Source organism: Aquarana catesbeiana, linkage group LG09, assembly GCF_042186555.1.
Source record: "Aquarana catesbeiana isolate 2022-GZ linkage group LG09, ASM4218655v1, whole genome shotgun sequence".
Classification (NCBI taxonomy): domain Eukaryota; kingdom Metazoa; phylum Chordata; class Amphibia; order Anura; family Ranidae; genus Aquarana; species Aquarana catesbeiana.
In genome coordinates this window covers 304,113,466-304,131,963 of record NC_133332.1, presented here as the reverse complement: position 1 = coordinate 304,131,963, position 18,498 = coordinate 304,113,466, and the positions used below count along the sequence as shown (strand labels likewise).

Sequence of the window (18,498 nt, the reverse complement as noted above, 5' to 3'; positions counted from 1 at the left end):
CTAAATGATCGCAAAACATACAGTCCAATACCCTGTGACCCTACTAATCGTTTCAAAAAAGATTTAGGGATCATCGTTAAACAAGGTTTCCTCGATTTGATTCCAAACAAAAAAGAGTATGCCTTCCTAGTTCCATTAGCTCCCCACATACTCACTATCTATTATCTTCCAAAGATACATAAACATGCCACAAAACCCCCTGGACGTCCCATCATCAGCGGGATAGATTCAGTCACTTCCAGAATAGGCAGATACATAGATTTTTTTCTACAGCCTCTGGTCAAACAGGTACCCTCTTATTGGAAGGACACCAAAGACACCATCCAATTGTTGTCCAATATTGAGTTTCCTGAAGGCTGCCTGTTGGGTACAGCTAACGTGGCGTCTTTGTACACGTGTATCTCACATCAACTCGGATTTGAAGCAGTTCAATATTATCTATTACAAGATGCACTTCTTCCCCCTAGCCAGAAATTATTTATCATGGAATTGTTGTCCTTCGCCAGAAGCCACAATTATTTTTGGTTTAATGGCCAATTTTATCTTCAAGAGAAGGGTATGGCAATGGGGGCTAAGTTTGCCATGTGAGCGAGGCGTGAAACACATGCTGACGCCACTTTGGCCTGTTTATCCAATAACGGCGGACCTTGTCAGTGAGTCGTGGAACACACGCCAACGCCATTTTGGTCTACTGTGGTAATGGTCCCAGGTGTCCCCTGTGACCAATTTGAAGACAAATCGTTCATTGGTGAGTCTTTCTATAAATACCTAGCGATTGCACACGATATTCACACCCCAGATGATGTCCGTGTGGACGAAAAGCATTGGGTGACGTTTGTGGCAATCGCTTTTTACCTATCTAAAGAACAAGCTTGTTTTTATCTACAAATCTGTAAGTGTGAACCCCTCTTTTTTAACCACTTCTCGCCCGGCCTATAGCGGATTGACGTCCGGGAAGTGGTTGCGTTATCCTGACCGGGCGTCATATGACGTCCAGCAGGATAACATGCCGCCGCGCGCCCGAGGGGGCGCACATCGCGGCGATCGGTTTAGCGATGTGTCAGCCTGACACATCGCTCCACCGGAGCGGAGGCTCTTTACCACGCGATCAGCCATGTCCAATCACGGCTAATCACGATGTCAATAGGAAGAGCCGTTGATCGGCTTTTCCTCACTCGCGTCTGACAGAAACGCGAGTAGAAGTGAGCCGATCGGCGGCTCTCCTGACAGGGGGGGGTCTGCCCCCCCCTCAGATCACCACACTGGACCACCAGGGATCGCCACTAGGACCACCAGGGAAAGGGCAACATGTGGATGGCCAGGTATGTACCCCATGGCCATCCACATGTGCCCAATGTGCCCAATCTGTGCCAATCAGTGCCCACAAATGGGCACTGATTGGCACCATTATGTTTCAGTTATGCCCAGCAATGCCACCAATAAGTTTTATCAGTGCCACCGGTGTCATCAGTGCCACCTGTCATTGCCCATCGGTGCCACCTGTCAGTGCCCATCTGTGCCCATCGGTGCCACTTGTCAGTGCCCATCAGTGCCCACCTATCAGTACCCATCAGTGCCACCCATATGTACCAATCAATGCCACCTACAAGTGCCCATCAGTGCCGCCTATGAGTGCCCATTGGTGCCACCTATGAGTGCCCATCAGTGCCGCATACCAGTGCCACCTATCAGTGCCCATCAGTGCCACCTATCAGTGCCGCCTATCAGTGCCCATCAGTGCCACCTCATCAGTGCCACCTCATTGGTGCCACCTCATCGGTGCGTATCAGTGCCCAGCAGTGCAGCCATATCAGTGCCCGTCATTGAAGAAGAAAACGTACTTATTTACAAAAAATTTTAACAGAAACAAAGAAAAACTTGTTTTTTTTTTCAAAATTTTTGGTCTTTATTTATTTGTCGCGCAAAAAATAAAAACCTGCAGAGGTGATCAAATACCACCAAAAGAAAGCTTTATTTGTGGAAACAAAATGATAAAAAATTTGTTTGGGTACAGTGTAGCACGACCGCGCAATTGTCATTCAAATTGCGACAGCGCTGAAAGCTGAAAATTGTCCTGGGCAGGAAGGTGTCTCAGTGCCTAGTATTGAAGTGGTTAAAATAAAAGACTTTACAGTATTACACTATGTGGATCCATTTGTTTTTCAACAATGATCGAATACAGCATCATTATATGCTAGCACATGGATGATATCAATGTGGGGAGAAACGAAGATGGTGATCCATGTATGCTGACCGGCCAAGTGGTAATGTACATCTTGCCTCTATATATCCTATCCATCCTTCACCTGTCAGTCTACCTGTAGATACCTGTCAGCCTATGCCTGCTGCTACCACTTATGCCAGCATTTAAGGGCCTCATATGCCCTGTGAATACGTCTACTATACTGTACTACACACTTGATGATCTGACAGAAGTTTTAGCTATGGGACTGGACTGCTTTATGTGACCAATAGATGTTCTTGTGGATTAAGAGGCTATTACAGCCATTAGTTGCTGCATACCACACTCTGTGAGGGACTTTGGTGAGCGCCTGATTTTCCCAGTTGGGAATAACTTTTTGAACCCAATTATACCTGGAGGACAGCACCAATTGTCTGATCAACACATGTTCATCTAGCCCCAGTCCAGCATTGCCATCAAAAATATAGGTCATCCCATGGGGAGCCCTCACAGTGATACTGGGCACATCTCTGCATAAACATACATATGGGGATTGTTCCCCGTATCTCCTGCCCATTCATTGGGTAGTCACGGAGTTTACCTGCGGTAACAGTACCCATCTTCACTGTGAGTGGTTTAGCCGGCGTCCGGACTGTCTGTGTTGTGGTTACGTTATGTATGTGTCCCCTGTGTGTCATTTGTTTTTTTGTTTGTTCAGGCTTTTGTGAATTTTCCTGTTGTTTGCAGTGTATTCACTAACCAACAGTGCCCACTTAGGTAGTGCTCCATTGTAGCACCCGGTGGTGCACATTATGTGCAAGAGCTGATGCCCTGCATGTGGATGCATTTTATGCGTGTTGAAGCAGTGTTTTAATTAAAACAATAAATACATTATACTTTTTTAAATATACATACCCTGGTGTTGACTCATTGTTGCCCGAAGTAGCCACTTTTTTGGATCCCAGTAGTGATACAGAGGTCCAATTTTCTTTTGTAAATAAAATAAATAATACAATGAAAAAAATATAGTGTATAGTATATAGTGCCAGACTTTCTGTTTAACTCTAAACTGGTAAGCTGTAAAGGTTTTTAAAGCCTTGCCTATAGATAATTTACCGTACTGTAGTTTGTGGCGATTTCACAGGAGTGTGCAATTTTAAAGCGTGACTTGTTAGGTATCTATTTACTTGGCTTAACATCATCTTTTATATTTTACCAAAATTTGGGTATTATATTGTATTTGTGTGCACTATTATTCATGAACCACTTCAATACCAGGCACTTTCGCTCCTTCCTGCCCAGGACAATGTTCAACTTTCAGCGCTGTCGAACTTTGAATGACAATTGCGCGGTCACGTAACACTGTACCTAAACTAACTTTTTTTAAATTTTCTTCCCACAAATAGAGCTTTCTTTTGGTGGTATTTGATCACCTCTAGGGCTTTTATTTTTTGCTAAACAAACTAAAAAAGACCAAAATTTTTGAAAAAAATAAGGTTTTCTTAGTTTCTGTCATAAAATTTTGTTTTCTCCTTCACTGACGGGCACTGATGGGCGCTGATGAGTTGGCACTAATAAGGTGGCACTGATATGTAGAATTGATGGGCACTGATAGGCGTCACTGATATGTAGCACTGATGGGCACTGATAGGTGGCACTGATGATACTGACAGGTGGCACTGATGGGCACTGACTGGCGTCACTGATGGGCACCGATAGGTGGCACTGATAGGCAGCACTGATTGGCATTGACAGATGGCACTGATAGTTACTAATAGATAACACTGATGGGCAGCACTGATGATGAGGTACTGACAGGTGTTACTGCTGGCCACTGATTGGCACTGTGGTGGGCTCTGATTGGCACTATGGTGGGCACTGAGAGATTTTTTTGAGGGGGCACTGACTGGCAGCTGTTGGGCACTGATTGGCACATCTGATGGGGGCTGTGCTGATAATCAATGTGCTGATCATGAGCACAGACCCCCCTCTGACAAGGAGAGCCGCTGATTGGCTCTCCCTGTCAGCGTGAATCGAGGAATGCCGTTTACGGGCGCTTCCTGGTTCACGCGATAATCAGCTGTGATTGGTCACAGCTGATCACGTAGTAAGAAGCCTCTGTCAGAGGCTTTTTACCATGATCGGAGATCGCGTGCCGGCGTGTTATCCTGCTGGACATCATATGACGCCCAGTCAGGATAACAGGACCACTTCCCGACCGTCAATCTGCTATAGGCCGGGCGGGAAGTGGTTAAACTGTATTTTTTCCTGAAAATTAGCGTTTGATAAATGGCTGTGCAAATATTGTGTGACATGAAAAAGTTGCAACGATCACTGTTTTATTCTCCAGGGCCTCTACTTTCAGAAAATATATAATGTTTGGGGGTTCTAAGTAATTTTCTAGCTCAAAATGCAGGTTTTTACATGTATGTGAGAAGTGTCTGAACGTGGCCCAGTTTTACTGGTTAAACCTCTTTTAAAGTGGGAGTAAACGCCCATGCATGAATTTTACCTATAGGTAAGCTCCTAATAAGGCCTACCTATAGGTACTGTAAATATCTCCTAGTTTTTTTTCCCGCCTGGATCGATTTATAAATAGAAGTTGGACCTGTGTCTTTTTTCTTCCTTATAAACTATGTGAGTTTGTTGAGTCGGGTGCAGTGCTGGGACAAGGTCATCTACAGCCTGGGGCGAACATGCCATACTGTGCCCCCCCCCAAGATGTATGAGCATTATGTGTCAGAAAAAATTCCCTTCCCAAAAAATTAAACATGAATCTGCATCCTTTTTTTACTAAAAAAAAATATATATTTATTGGGTAAATCATAAAATACACATCAAGGGTTATTCATATACCAAATGAAGAATACCATTATGATACCAAATATAGGACAGTACCAAAGTTGCATAGGAAATGACGTTTAGTGTCAATATGTTAAGCATTTGCACAGGTAGTATGAATACAACAGAGCCACATATACCCAAAATGTTTTAATGTTTTGTCCAGACCCAGGCCACTCGACACTGTAGAAGGCCTTGGCTGCATCTAAGGAGAAAATTGCTTGGTTGCCAGGGTTGTCCACCGGTAATTGTAGATTTAAAGGTAGCCTCCTAATATTTTGGACTGTAGATAAATCCTGACTGATCCCTATGAACGACTAACCTAGACGAGAGTGCCCTGGCCAAAATCTTGAAATCTGCTTTAAGGAGCGAAATGTGTCTATAGGAATCAGGCAGGAGAGCATCCTTTCCAGCTTTTGCCCCCAAAATAAATGCCCCCCACAAAATAAAATCACCACTCCTATCACATATCTTCTACCCCTCAAGTTCTCCCTCCAAGTACAACCACCCCCCCCCCCCCAACAAGAAAAAATCCCTTTCTAGCACAAATGGTCCCCAATCATCATTACTAGCGAAATCCCCCCCCCCCACCATATCAGCTCTTGTAGTGCAAACCCCCTAATCCACCCTCCTAGCACAAATCCTCTTCTTCTTTCCCCCATCCCAACATAAATCCCCCTAAATCACTACTCCCAGCACTTCCACCCAAATTTCCCCTCCTAGAGCAATTCTTACCCCCAGCCACCCCCCAGATTTCCCCACCCAACACAAAAACCCTCCTCCTAATCTCACAGTGCCCCTCCCCCCACCTCACACAATGCCACATTGCCCAGGGCAGCCACACTTCCTGCCCACCCCTTGTACCGGCCCTGGTTGGGTGCTAGCAGCAGAACCAACCATGGCTCGGATTTCAGCTGATTCTCAGAAATCGTGTATTGCCAAGTTTAGTCTTTGCAGAGGGTGGAGCGGGGGGGGGGGGGGGGGGGTATAGCTAGAGATAAAGTTAAAAAGTGCACTTCTACAGCTGAAGGGTACTACTGGTTGACACTTTTAACTCTGTGACCATTGTGAATGAGGTTTGGGTTTGCCACTACCAGTACATGTTCTCCATAACACTGGTTTCCAGTGCCTTTTGTTTGAGAATGACTTATTAGCCCTTCACATGGCCATAATTGCACAACAAGATTTGCCCACTTATAGCCTTCATTGGGGTTTACCACAGTGTTTATATACTTACCTGGTATCCCGTGTATTGAAAAGAATCAGCATTTCCCTTCCTAGGCACTGCAAGTTTTCAACCATCAAATGAGTTGAATACTTGCTCCCTTCCACAGCGGCCCAAGAGAGAGAGCAAATGTTCGACCCACCAGAAAGTGTAACGTACATGCAGCAGCTGGGTAGCAGGGAAGTGACGACTTTTCAATACATGGACCACCAGAAAAAGAATGCTTCTTTTTTTAAAAAATAAAATCGAATATATATCACAAATAAAGTATTAATAATACATATAATAAGAGTTATTTATGAAATTAAATACTGTACATAAAAATGAAGGCATGCGTCTTTTTACAGTGACCTTCTTTGTAAAAGTTAACCTGTGAGGACAAATATATGGAAGCAGCCAATGTTGACTTGCTTTTCAGCAAAAAATGTTGAATTATTAATTATAACATTATACATAATGTTTAACTTCAATTTTACTAGATTTAGTTAATCCTATTACAAATCTATCAATAGAGATCGAGGCAGCTGAAAGTACACTATATTGTCAAAAGTATTTAGAAGTATGCCTTTACACGCACATGAATTTTAATGGCATCCCAGTCTTAGGGTTCATAGGGTTCCATTATTGAGTTGGCCCACCCTTTGCAGCTATTCAACTCTTCTGGGAGGGCTGTCCACAAGGTTTAGGAGTGTGTCTATGGGAATGTTTGACTATTCTTCCAGAAGCGCATTTTTGAGGTCAGGCACAGATGTGGACGAGAAGGCCTGGCTCGCAGTCTCCGCTCTAATTCTTCCCAGCCTACCTGACAGGCAGCCCTGCTGTCCAGTAGGATGTCCAGTAGGCAATGGGCAACACAGTAGCTATGTGATAAACACTTCTGCCCGGCAGCACTAGGGTCGCCGGTTCAAATCCCATCCATTGCACTACCTGCTTGGAGTCTGCATGTTCTCACTGTGCCTGTGTAGGCTTCTGCTGGGTACTCCAGTTTATCCTTGCACTCCAAAGACATGCTGGTAGGTTAATTGGCTCCTGTCTAAATTGGTCATAGTATATGTATGTATGAATGTGAGTTAGGGACCTTAGATTGTAAGCTCCATGAGGGCAGGAACTGATGTGAATGTACAATATATTTACATTCTGAAAACAATGCTGGACTCTCTAATAAGAAAGCCTAATACTGTATGAGATCTTGATGGCAGCCTGTGTGTTCCTGTCTTCAGATGGCCATAGATGGATCCCTTTTTTTATTTCAATAAGCCTGCGGGCAGATCAAAAAAAACAAATGGAGTTTCTCATCCACATAAGCGAGGTGGATGAAGGAATCCTCCCCATGTGCCATTGTATTCTGACAGCGGGGGCTCTGCTGTCAGAATACACTGATCGCTGATAGAGAAAAACTAGCATGTGCTGATATCTTTAAAAACCATTACATTTATTAAAAAGTATAGGGGCAGCACAGTGGCTAACACTTCTGTCTAGAAGCACTAGGGTCGTCGGTTCAAATCCCAACTATGACATTACCTGCCTGGAATTTGCATGTTCTCCCAGTGCCTGTGTGGGTTTCCTCCGGGTACTTTGGTTTCTTCTCACACTTCAAAGCTTGAAGGCTACTTGGCTTCTGTCTATAATGGCCCTGGTATGTGTATGAATGTGTGTTAGGGACCTTAGATTGTAAGCTCCTTGAGGGCAGGGATTGATGTGAATGTACAGTATCTCACAAAAGAGAGTACACCCCTCACATTTTTGCAAATATTTTATTATATCTTTTCATGTGACAACACTGAAGAAGTAGTGAGTGTACAGCTTGTCTAACAGTGTAAATTTGCTGTCCCCTCAAAATAACTCAACACACAGCCATTAATGTCTAAACCACTGGCAAAAGGTGAGTACACCCCTAAGAGAAAATGTCCAAATTGGGCCCGATTAGGCATTTTCCCTCCTCTGTGTCATGTGACCCGTTAGTGTTACAAGGTCTCAGGTGTGAATGGGGAGCAGGTCTGTTAAATTTGGTGTTATTGCTCTCACTCTCTCATATTGGTCACTGGAAGTTCAACATGGCACCTCATGGCAAAGAACTCTCTGAGGATCTGAAAAAAAAGAATTGTTGCTCCACATAAAGATGGCCTAGGCTATAAGAAGATTGCCAAGACCCTGAAACTGAGCTGCAGCACAGTGGCCAAGACCATACAGAGATTTAACAGGACAGGTTCTGCTCAGAACAGGCCATGGTCGACTCACTTTTGTTGCCAGCGGTTTAGACATTAATGGCTGTGTGTTGAGTTATTTTGAGGGGACAGCAAATTTACACTGTTATACAAGCTGTACACTCACTACTTTACATTGTAGCAAAGTGTCATTTCTTCAGTGTTGTCACGTGAAAAGATATAATAAAATATTTACAAAAATGTGAGGGGTGTACTCACTTTTCTGAGATACTGTATAATATATGTAAAGTGCTGCGTAATTGACGGCATATATAAATATATAAAGTCTTGGGAGGCAGGAAGGGATAAAGCCAAGTTGTGTTATTTCTCTAAAAATTGAGAATTGCATATACTGTTACATCAGCTGTTTATATCTCTGGATCTGCTGCGTGATGAATTCTCTGAAAGTAACCTCTGTTGCAGCATTCTTCATCACATGACCAGCTAGAGCGGCCCGCGATTAAGAGAGGTTTACTTTAAATACCGGTAGTTTCTGTAAAAAATTTGCATCCCTCCTCCCAACCCCGTAAAGCCATCTCTCGCAATGAGTGTCAGCTAGATGTAAAACAAAATACTATCGTATGCTGTTGCCTTTAATCATGTAATTGCAGAGTGACATTTAACACTAAGGCTTCGTGTTACCTCTCCACCTTAATGAAGAGCGGAGGGTTCGCTATATCGTACCCCTCCTCCCCCCCGATTGGCCAGCCTACCACGCAAAGAGCACTTTAACTACACCGAAGTTTGGCCAGGCTTCTACATATTACAGCAGCAACACGAACACACACAATTGAAGTATTTGAAAGCCATAAAATATGCATGGCTATCGGTGACAGCCCCATAAAGTCAGGCAATTAGCTGCGTAATCCGAGAGGCTTGGAGCCCATCGGAAGCCAGCCCGTGGTTCTCTATTAGTTAAATGCATTTTGTAGGTCCTCATTCCATCAAATCAACTAACACTTCCTTTAATTGGCTGATAAATTATACAGCCGCCCGCATTATAATTTAATAAGTCGTAAACATTCCATGGGCCCGCTGTAAAGTCTATATCGCGCTCATTAATTCCTTAATTTCAGCTGATGGAAGGGGAGATGGAACGAGCGTGCTTGTACAGTCAGCCTCGGGCTATGAAATAAGGAAAAGGAATCCAGAGGAGGGGGGGTCCTTTAAGGATTTTTTTTTTTTTTTTAACATCTGTGTTGGAAACTCAATCTGTGGGCTGTCAACAGTAGCAGGTCGCTCCCCCCTCTTCCATCTCCCCATTCAAAGGGTGACTGACAGATACCTACCCGCTCTTGTCAAACTATCTTTAAACATCAAGACAGCCAGTAAACATAGCCCAATGTATATTAAGTCTTGTTCTACCCCCCTCCCTTCCTCAGCGCTCATCTAACACTCCGCCTCCGCCTCCTCTGCCCCCCCACCCTCTCCTCCACTCTCTGTCCCTATGAATTTTTCATGCCGCTGAGCATAAATATTAATTCTAATAGCTCAGTATTGTCGTTATTATTTCTGTTTTGTGACAAACATGCATAAAATATTCAAGACCCTTTTTATTTATAAAAAAAAAAAAAATTACATTTACACACTTGATTGTTGAAATGATTAGATCTGTCCTGGGGACTTTTTTTTTTTTTTTGGGAATCCTGTAACCGCGATAAACAGATGAACCGGGCGCAGTTAAACGGAATAGTTATTTTGTTAAACGCCGTTTAGATGGTCTGGTTGAAAAAAAAAAAATGAATTTTTATATTCAGGATTTTCTTTTTACGTAATTTCTGGGCAAATTTCATTTTCTTGATTACACTTCATTACCCCCCTCCCCCCATTACGCTTCTTCTCTTTGGCTTTCAAGCCTTCACCACTTGGTTGGCATGAGTGATCTGTCAGAAAAGAGGCCCTGTATGTGCAGAATAAAATGCCCGCTGGAACTGCTTTGTGTGCACAGTGCAGATAACAGGACCCTTGGGAGAGTAGAAGATCCTGCAGGGAAATCTGAAGACTTTTACAGTATGTTAAGCAACACCCACTTAACAGCAGGAGAAGAGAAATCTATAGATACAACGTCATTTTAGGGACCCAAAGTAAAAAAAATACCATTAAGATCAACTCCAGGTATGGTTTTTAATGCATAGCTACATTGGTCCAGGTTGGGAAGTGGAGAATCACTGTAGTAGTCTGTGATACAACAGTGATAGCCGTGTGCCAAGCTACTGGCCTACTGCACACTGACCACAGGGGGTCGCTCACTTGGCACTGCCGCCATTCACAAAACACCTTGTTTTATTTATTTAATAAATGTAAGGTGTTCTCTGATTGGATGAGGTGGATAGGTGAGGCAGTAATGTCACAATCTCCACCTTGTCCAATCAAAGAACACTCTGTGTTCATTGAAAAAATACAAGCCATTCTTTGAGTGGTAGCAGTGCCAAGCAGGTGAGCCCCTGTGGTCAGCGGGACCCAGAAGATCGCAGCTATCACTGTAGCAGTGCCGACTACTACAGTGATTTTCTGCTTCCCCAGGGATCTCTCAGATATGAGATATGCATACTTGCATTGGTTTAAGTAACTATGCAGTTAGGCCCCGTTCACCCAGTTGCGTGCCCAGTGTATCTTTTACTGGCACCCCATTGTTGCCTATTGGGACATGCCGTTGTCTGCAGCCGCTGTGTCCCAATATGACATACAGATGCGTGCGGGTCCCCAAAGGTGGGTTTGGGGACCCGTGCGTGCCTGCATATCATATTGGGACACAGTGGCTGTGGACAACAATGGGATGCTGGTACGGGGATGCACACATCCCTGTGATAGTCAAGTAGACCCTGCACTGGGCATGAGGCTAATCGCTCCATATGAACAGGGTCTTAGGATCTATCTGGAATTCATCTTTCAAAGCAACAGGTTCACCTAAAAGCCCACTATATGTTTGTGTTCTTGTATAGTGTTAATATCTTCAATGATAGCAATCAGTGTAGGAATTCCTTTTAATTTATACCTGTTTCCTCATTTCTCCATGCAGACCAAGCTGTCCAGCTTAAGTGACAGTACAGAGGTTGGCACAAACTATAAAGACAAGGGTATAAAACTAATAATGCAACTGCTTAAAAAGTGTTATCTGGAATTGGGCTTCAATTTGTTTATCACTTATTTAAAGTCCATCTAAAACAACCTATTCATCTAAGACTGTAATCCTGTACATACGTGGACAACACTGCTGCACGACTCCAGTGCAGAACTAACAGTGTTGTCACCCTGTTAAGGAAAGTGGAATAATTACCGGTCTGCCAACAGATTCCTAAGCATTGTGTAAAAAGGCTTTTTGATCCTGCCTTCTCCGATCCGCCCCTTCTTCCACAGTCCCCAATCCATCTCCTGATAGAACAGAGCCTTGGGGGGCACTCTGCACATGGTCAGTTTGGTGTGTATTGCTAGAGAGTTTTTTTTTTTGGAGTCCATGTGATCGGCACAGGGCCAATCAGAACTGTCCAGGCAGAGGGTCAGGGGTCATGCAGCCTCATAGAAGCAGTCACAAGACAGCTATATACTGCTGATGAGAAAAGGTATTTAGCAGTTTATATTTACTAAAATAATTGCATTTCCATGTTCTGTGTACTGTGGGAGACCAGATATAGTGAATTCAGTGTCCTGGGTTTAGTAACACTTTAAAGCAGCCCATACATTAGTCAGTTCTTTTCCTTTAACCAACAGGTTGAATAAAACAAAACTGATCCTATTCCCCCATCCACACTTTTGATGTGGGGGAGGGATCCTCCCTGCTGTGTCTTTGTATTCTGACACTGGGGAGACTTCCCTGCCATCAGAATACACTGATCACTCGTGCAGTCTATAACCTGCAGCACTGATTGAGGGGCAAAAATCAGACGAGCGGTTGAACAGAAATTGATCAACTTTTGTTCAATCACAGTGCCCATACATGGATCCAAATTCTGCTGGTCCCTGCTGAACCAGACAAATTTCAATCCATGTATGGGCAGCTTAAAGTGGAACTTTACCCTAAAGGGACAATTCTGCTTTACGCCCTCCTCTATCTTTGGCACTCTTTTTTTGGAGGGGAGTTCCCACTTCAAGTCAGATCACCATGGCACATCCAGCAGAAGTTCTGCTCTCTCCCTGCAACCTTTTGGAGCACATCACAGGTCCGAGAAGGCCGTCGTATTATTATTATATTATTCACTGCAGGTCACACATGTGCAGTGTGCAGCCGGCTGTGAAGCAGCAAGGAATCATAACCGGCTACACACAGTAAACATGCTGGCGCCGGTGACCCGAAGACCAATGAAGAACCAGTTTGCGTGAGGACATCGCTGGACTCCTAGACAGGTAAGTGTTCTTTTTTTAAAAGTCAGCAGCTACAGTATTTGAAGCTGCTGACTTTTGTTTTTCAAACTTTAAGTAACTTCCTTCTATCACTGTGTTCTTCCCTTGTTTTGTCTGTCTGTATATTTTTTTTTTCTGTAGGAGATCCCCCTATTAATAAAATGGTGAAAAGAAGTGAAGATGTTCAAAATACAGTAACCCAAAGCAGCCAATCAGAAAACGCTTTTGAAACCTCCTATTATACTATACTGCAGTGTGATTGGTTGTGGTGTTCTTAGCACTATATCCCGGGCCCTGTGTGCCTAGCTGTACAGTATGTGTGGCAGTGCCCTGTCATGGGTCCTGGAATTCCTAGCAGAGGGTGATTGAGCTATGTACCTGCCCCACGCTGGCTCTTGTGCTATAGCTTTCACTTAGATATCATTCTCTCCCTGTCTCTGCATCAGGCTCATCCTCTGTCTCATTCGTTCCTTGCAGCATATAGATCTCACTGTACTAATCACATCCCTTCATGTGTCTCCCGGCAGGGTTTTCTTCCTGGATATCCCAGACGATGTTGCTGTGGAGCGTCTGTCTTTGCGTATGACAGATCCGGTCTCTGGAGAGAGGTTGGTTGACAGTTATTGTTTTGAGATGGTCTCATCACATCGATCCGCACAACAACATTTGCACTGATTATAATGCGTTTGTACAAGACCTGACATAAGCAGCGTCTGGCCGACAAGCTGTGGATTATTGTTCCCGCCAATGGCCGCTTCCAGGATTTTACCCATTAAATCACAGCAGTTTTTATCAAGGGAAAAAGAAATATTGAAGTGTTTCTGTATTTATAGAAGAAATACAGTCATCAATGGATTTTTAGTACTATAATAAACCCGTAAAACCTCTACTTTGATAGAGTTGTTAGGAAATCCCTGTTATTGCCAATTAGGGATCTGCATTAGACCCTATTACTGTTTACTTAGGGTACAGCTTTTTGAATTGAATAGTAGATTGGCCTTTTTTGTTGTTTTATGTCAGCCCTGATCCAAGGGACTGAGCCAGCTCATTAGATGGGATATGCTAAAATGGGTTTAGATCTATGTTATAAATGTGCCAGGGGGTATAAAATTGGACTAAATGGACACTTAAATGTACAAATGTGCCTCTTGTTCATTATCTATATACAGAAATATTTCATATTTCATCATTTAGATGATAGCTTTCCTTAACCACTTCAGCCCCGGAAGATTTTACCCCCTTCCTGACCAGAGCACTTTTTACAATTTGGCACTGCGTCACTTTAACTGGCAATTGCGCGGTCGTTCAACATTGTACCCAAACGAAATTTGCGTCCTTTTTTTCCCACAAATAAAGTTTTCTTTTGGTGGTATTTGATCACCTCTGCGGTTTTTATTTTTTGCACTATAAACAAAAAAAGAGTGACAATTTTGAAAAAAAAAAAAAACATTTTTTACTTTTTACTATAATAAATATCCCCCAAATTTTTTTGAAAAAACAAATTTCTTTACCAGTTTAGGCCGGTATATATTCTTCTACATATTTTTGGTAAAAAAAATCGCAATAAGCGTATATTGATTGCTTTGCACAAAAGTTATAGCGTCTACAAACTATGGGAAAGATTTATGGCATTTTTATAATTATTATTATTTTTTTTACTAGTAATGGCGGTGATCTGCAGTACTGCGACGTTGCGACCAACAGATCGGAGACTTTTGACACTTTTTTAGGACCATTGGCATTTATACAGTGAGCGGTGCTATAAAAATGCACCAATTACTGTGTAAATGTCACTGGCAGGGAAGGGGTTGTCACTAGGGGGCGATCAAGGGGTTAATTGTGTGTTCCCTCAATGTGTTCTAACTGTGGGGGGATAGGATTGACTAGGGGAGGAGACATATCGTACAGGATTTAGCCCAGAGGAGCCATTCTGCCGCAGTATATCTGCGTGAGCCAGTTGGAAACCAGTTAAACCTCAGGCCTGAAATATGAACAAAGCATATCCCTCTATATTGTGTACTTGTCTTAATTAAGAGGGGATATACTAAAACTGGTGCACTCAGAATCTGGTGCATAGTAACCTGTCAGCTTCCAGGTTTTATTATCACAGCTTAAAAGGTAAAATTACCTCTACAGAAAATCTGTAAGGTGAACTTACACTGGACTCCTCTTCCACTATACCAAAGTCCGGTGGTCCTCCACTGTCACACACCGGGACATTGCTTCACCGGTCCGGGGATTGGGGAGAGGCACTGGGACCGGGGGGAATGGGGAGGGGGTCCAGTGTAAGTTCACCTTGCAGATTATCTGTAAAGGTGAACTTACATTTTAATTGAACAAGCTGAAGTTAGAAGCTGATTGGCTACCAGCCACAGCTACATCAGATTCTGAGAGCTCTAGTTTTTGTAAATCTCCCCCAAGTGTCATTACCGTCTGCTGCCCTGTTCCTCTGCTATCAGCATGTATCACTTTTGACAAGTTTTCCTGACACCAAGAGAAAAAAGGTGACAGGGAGGGAGCCCCAGCTGATTGACAGCCTCAGCTCTGTTCCTGCGTGCTGTATGAAGGGGGGGGGGGGTCTCTCTTTCCTCCAAATAGCTCTCAGAGCTCTCCTCACTGAGCTCTGCAGAATGTAATTTTAGCTCTCCGCCCCCCTTTTTTTCTGAACCATCAGACAAGCTTTATAAATTCAGCACTTTGAATGTAAAGAAGAGAAAACTGCAGATAAGCAGGTACAACTTATGTAGGAGGATTTGTTTCATCTCCATGTATCATCCCAGGCCAGTCACTTCACTGGGTTTATGTAAGGGTGTACAACCACTTTAAGGAAACCTGTAGCATATGGTGGTTTTCCTAGGATGCCCCCCAAAACACATGTACTGGGCATGTTACCAGGGTGACTGGTAAAGCATAATCATAATGCAGCATGGCATATAATGAACAAATATAGCTGCCCCATCTACATATATAATTATAAACTATATAAAGAAATACGATTTAATACGATTTAAAAACAACACACACTAATAAGATCAGTTAAAGTGTATGTAAACTCAAGAACAAAAATGTAGAATTTGGCAGCTTACCAGTTTAAAGAGGCGGTGACTGCATTTGTTTTCTTTTATTCTGGCTTTCTTCTCAGTTGTCACCTTGTAATTCTGCTGCACTGTACGCATCTTGCCCTACTGTACCTACATAGAATCAGCAGAATCTTTAATTTTCTTTTTAAAGCAGCCACAGCCTGAGGGGAAAAGCATGTCCCTTGCCAGCAGCTGCAGAGAAGGACCTTTATTCTCTGCATGGAAGCAGTGGTCTCTATGCAGAGGTCCATCACACTAGAGATCTCCAATAAGCAGGGAGCAGATTGCAGAGCTATAGGTCTGGCTCAGTAGCGGCTGTGTCAGACCTCTACAGAGAGATCACACAGTGAATAAGCCCCTTCTCTGCAGTGTGCTGGCAGGGAACAGGCTTTTCTACTACAGCCCTGGCTGCTTTCTAAAGAAAATGAACTGTGAGGCATTAAACACCTTTTGTTTTGATGTACCTGGATTGTATTTAGTTTAAAGTGATATCAATTGGGCCTTAATTTAAAAAAGAGTGCTTGGCTTCATGCAGTACAGGGACTGTACAGTGTGCAGAGCCTACGACCCACACACAGCCACCCACTGAGATCAATTAGAAGACGCAGCTGCGTGCAGTTATGCATGGAAGGTTGTGTACATGGGTGTATGCTCCAAACACAGATACTAGGCATTCACAGCAAATGTCCATGCAGGTGCTTTGTGCAACCCCCAGTGCATTCCTGCATACAGCCGCATTGTCTAATTCATCTTAATTGGATGGCTGTATGAGGCAGCTGCGGGTCCCAGGATAGTGACTACGCATTTGTAGTACCTTGGATTGCGATCATAATTCGTTCCAGAAGCATGTTTGTAATCCCAAGCACTCATATATCAAAGCGAGTTTCCCCATAGGAATCAATGGAAACTCAGATAATCAGTTCCAGTGTCACTGCTAGTGTATGCAGTACCGCATGTGACCAGAGGTGGGTGGCGCCAGGGTGTCTCCGAGAGTCACCGATGCCCCTGCACCTCTAGCCACATGCGGTGCTGCACACCCCAGAGGCTACAATGAATCCTGCTCGTTTTGCGAGACAACTCTTGCAAATCGCGTCAGAATTTAAAAAAAAATAGTTGGCATTGCGAAACGCTCGTGAACCGCGTTACTCACAATCCGAGGTTTTACTGTATATATAGTACGTGTACATAGGAGTAAGTATGTTTGCTCATTAGATATGCAGACACTGCTTCATGTTTATTAGTGGCTGCACCGTATTCCTCGTTTCTCTCAGAGTCCATTAATCTGCACTTTATGCCCCGTACACACGGTCGGATTTTCCGATGGAAAATGTCCGATCAGAGCGTGTTGTTGGAAATTCTGACCGTGTGTGGGCTCTATCGGACATTTTCCATCGGATTTTCCGACACACAAAGTTGGAGAGCAGGAGATAAAATTTTCCGACAACAAAATCCGTTGTCGGAAATTCTGATCATGTGTACACAAATCCAACGGACAAAGTGCCACGCATGCTCAGAATAAATAAAGAGATGAAAGCTATTGGCCACTGCCCCGTTTATAGTCCCCACGTACATGTTTTACGTCACCGCGTTTAAAACGATCGGATTTTCCGACAACTTTGTGTGACCATGTGTATGCAAGACAAGTTTGAGCCAACATCCGTCGGAAAAAATCCTAGGATTTTGTTGTCGGAATGTCCGAACAAAGTCCGACCGTGTGTACGGGGCATAACTGTTTCAAATAAGCAGACAATTTATGTTGCATATCCTATGATCTCAGCAATTGTTCTGCATTCATAAAGTCCTGCAGTATCAAGCAGGTAAAAATGTAAAACCCCATCAACATTTTCAGGTCATGTCCGCAATACGTAGAATAATGTATCCTCTTTAAAAAGAAATCATCTCGAGGTCTAAAAGTCCATGTTGTATATTTGTGCAGGTATCACAGCCTCTACAAGCCAGCTCCGAGAGTAGAGGTACACAATCGTCTTCAGCGGGACCCCAAGGACGCAGAGGAGACTGTTCAGGCGAGGTTAGACATGTATCATGCTAATGCCGAGGAGCTGGAGGAATTTTATCAAGATGTCATTCATGTTAACGCTGATCAAGACCCATACACCGTCTTTGAGTTCATTGAGAGTTGCATTGTCAATCCCCTTCCCAAGAGCCTCCCTGGGGACTCTCCATCTCCCTAATCACTGGCAGCATATACAGGGCTCCCTATTATCTAGCGCTGATCCAGAAGGTGTGTTTTTATTCCACCTAAGGCTGCCAAGTCTCTGTACTTACCAAGTTCAGCAGTGTCATTGGGGAACACCTACCTCAAATATAAACTGACAGTGTTCAGTTAGATACATTTAAATAACAATAAAATCTTTTATTTGATCGGTTTCAATGTTTGATTTATTTTCAGTTTTTTTATTTCTTTAGACCACAAAATCATTGCCTTTTTCAAGGGTTCGTTTATCAGTGTCTGAAAAAGATTTTAGCTGGTTGAACATTGAGTAAATTTCCACTAAGGAACTGGTTGAAATTTTCAACTCACTTTAGTAGACTGCGGCCATCGCTGTGTGGCCTATTTACTACACATCAGTCAGGTCCCACTTACTCAGTACCAATCTTCCTTGAGGA

General features: G+C 43.4%; 1 protein-coding gene across 5 annotated transcripts in view; it reads left to right on the top strand.

Annotated features, from left to right (window-relative positions):
• Positions 1-18,257, top strand: part of AK8 (adenylate kinase 8) — a 312,083-nt gene extending 293,826 nt beyond the window's left edge. For all 5 annotated transcript variants that reach the window (XM_073600536.1, XM_073600535.1, XM_073600541.1 and 2 more), the window contains 2 exons: positions 13,318-13,398; positions 17,807-18,257. In XM_073600536.1, coding sequence (XP_073456637.1) covers positions 13,318-13,398; positions 17,807-18,062 — 337 coding nt within the window. In that variant the 3' untranslated portion in view covers positions 18,063-18,257. The remainder of the gene's footprint in view (positions 1-13,317; positions 13,399-17,806) is intronic.
• The last annotated feature ends 241 nt before the right edge of the window (positions 18,258-18,498 follow it).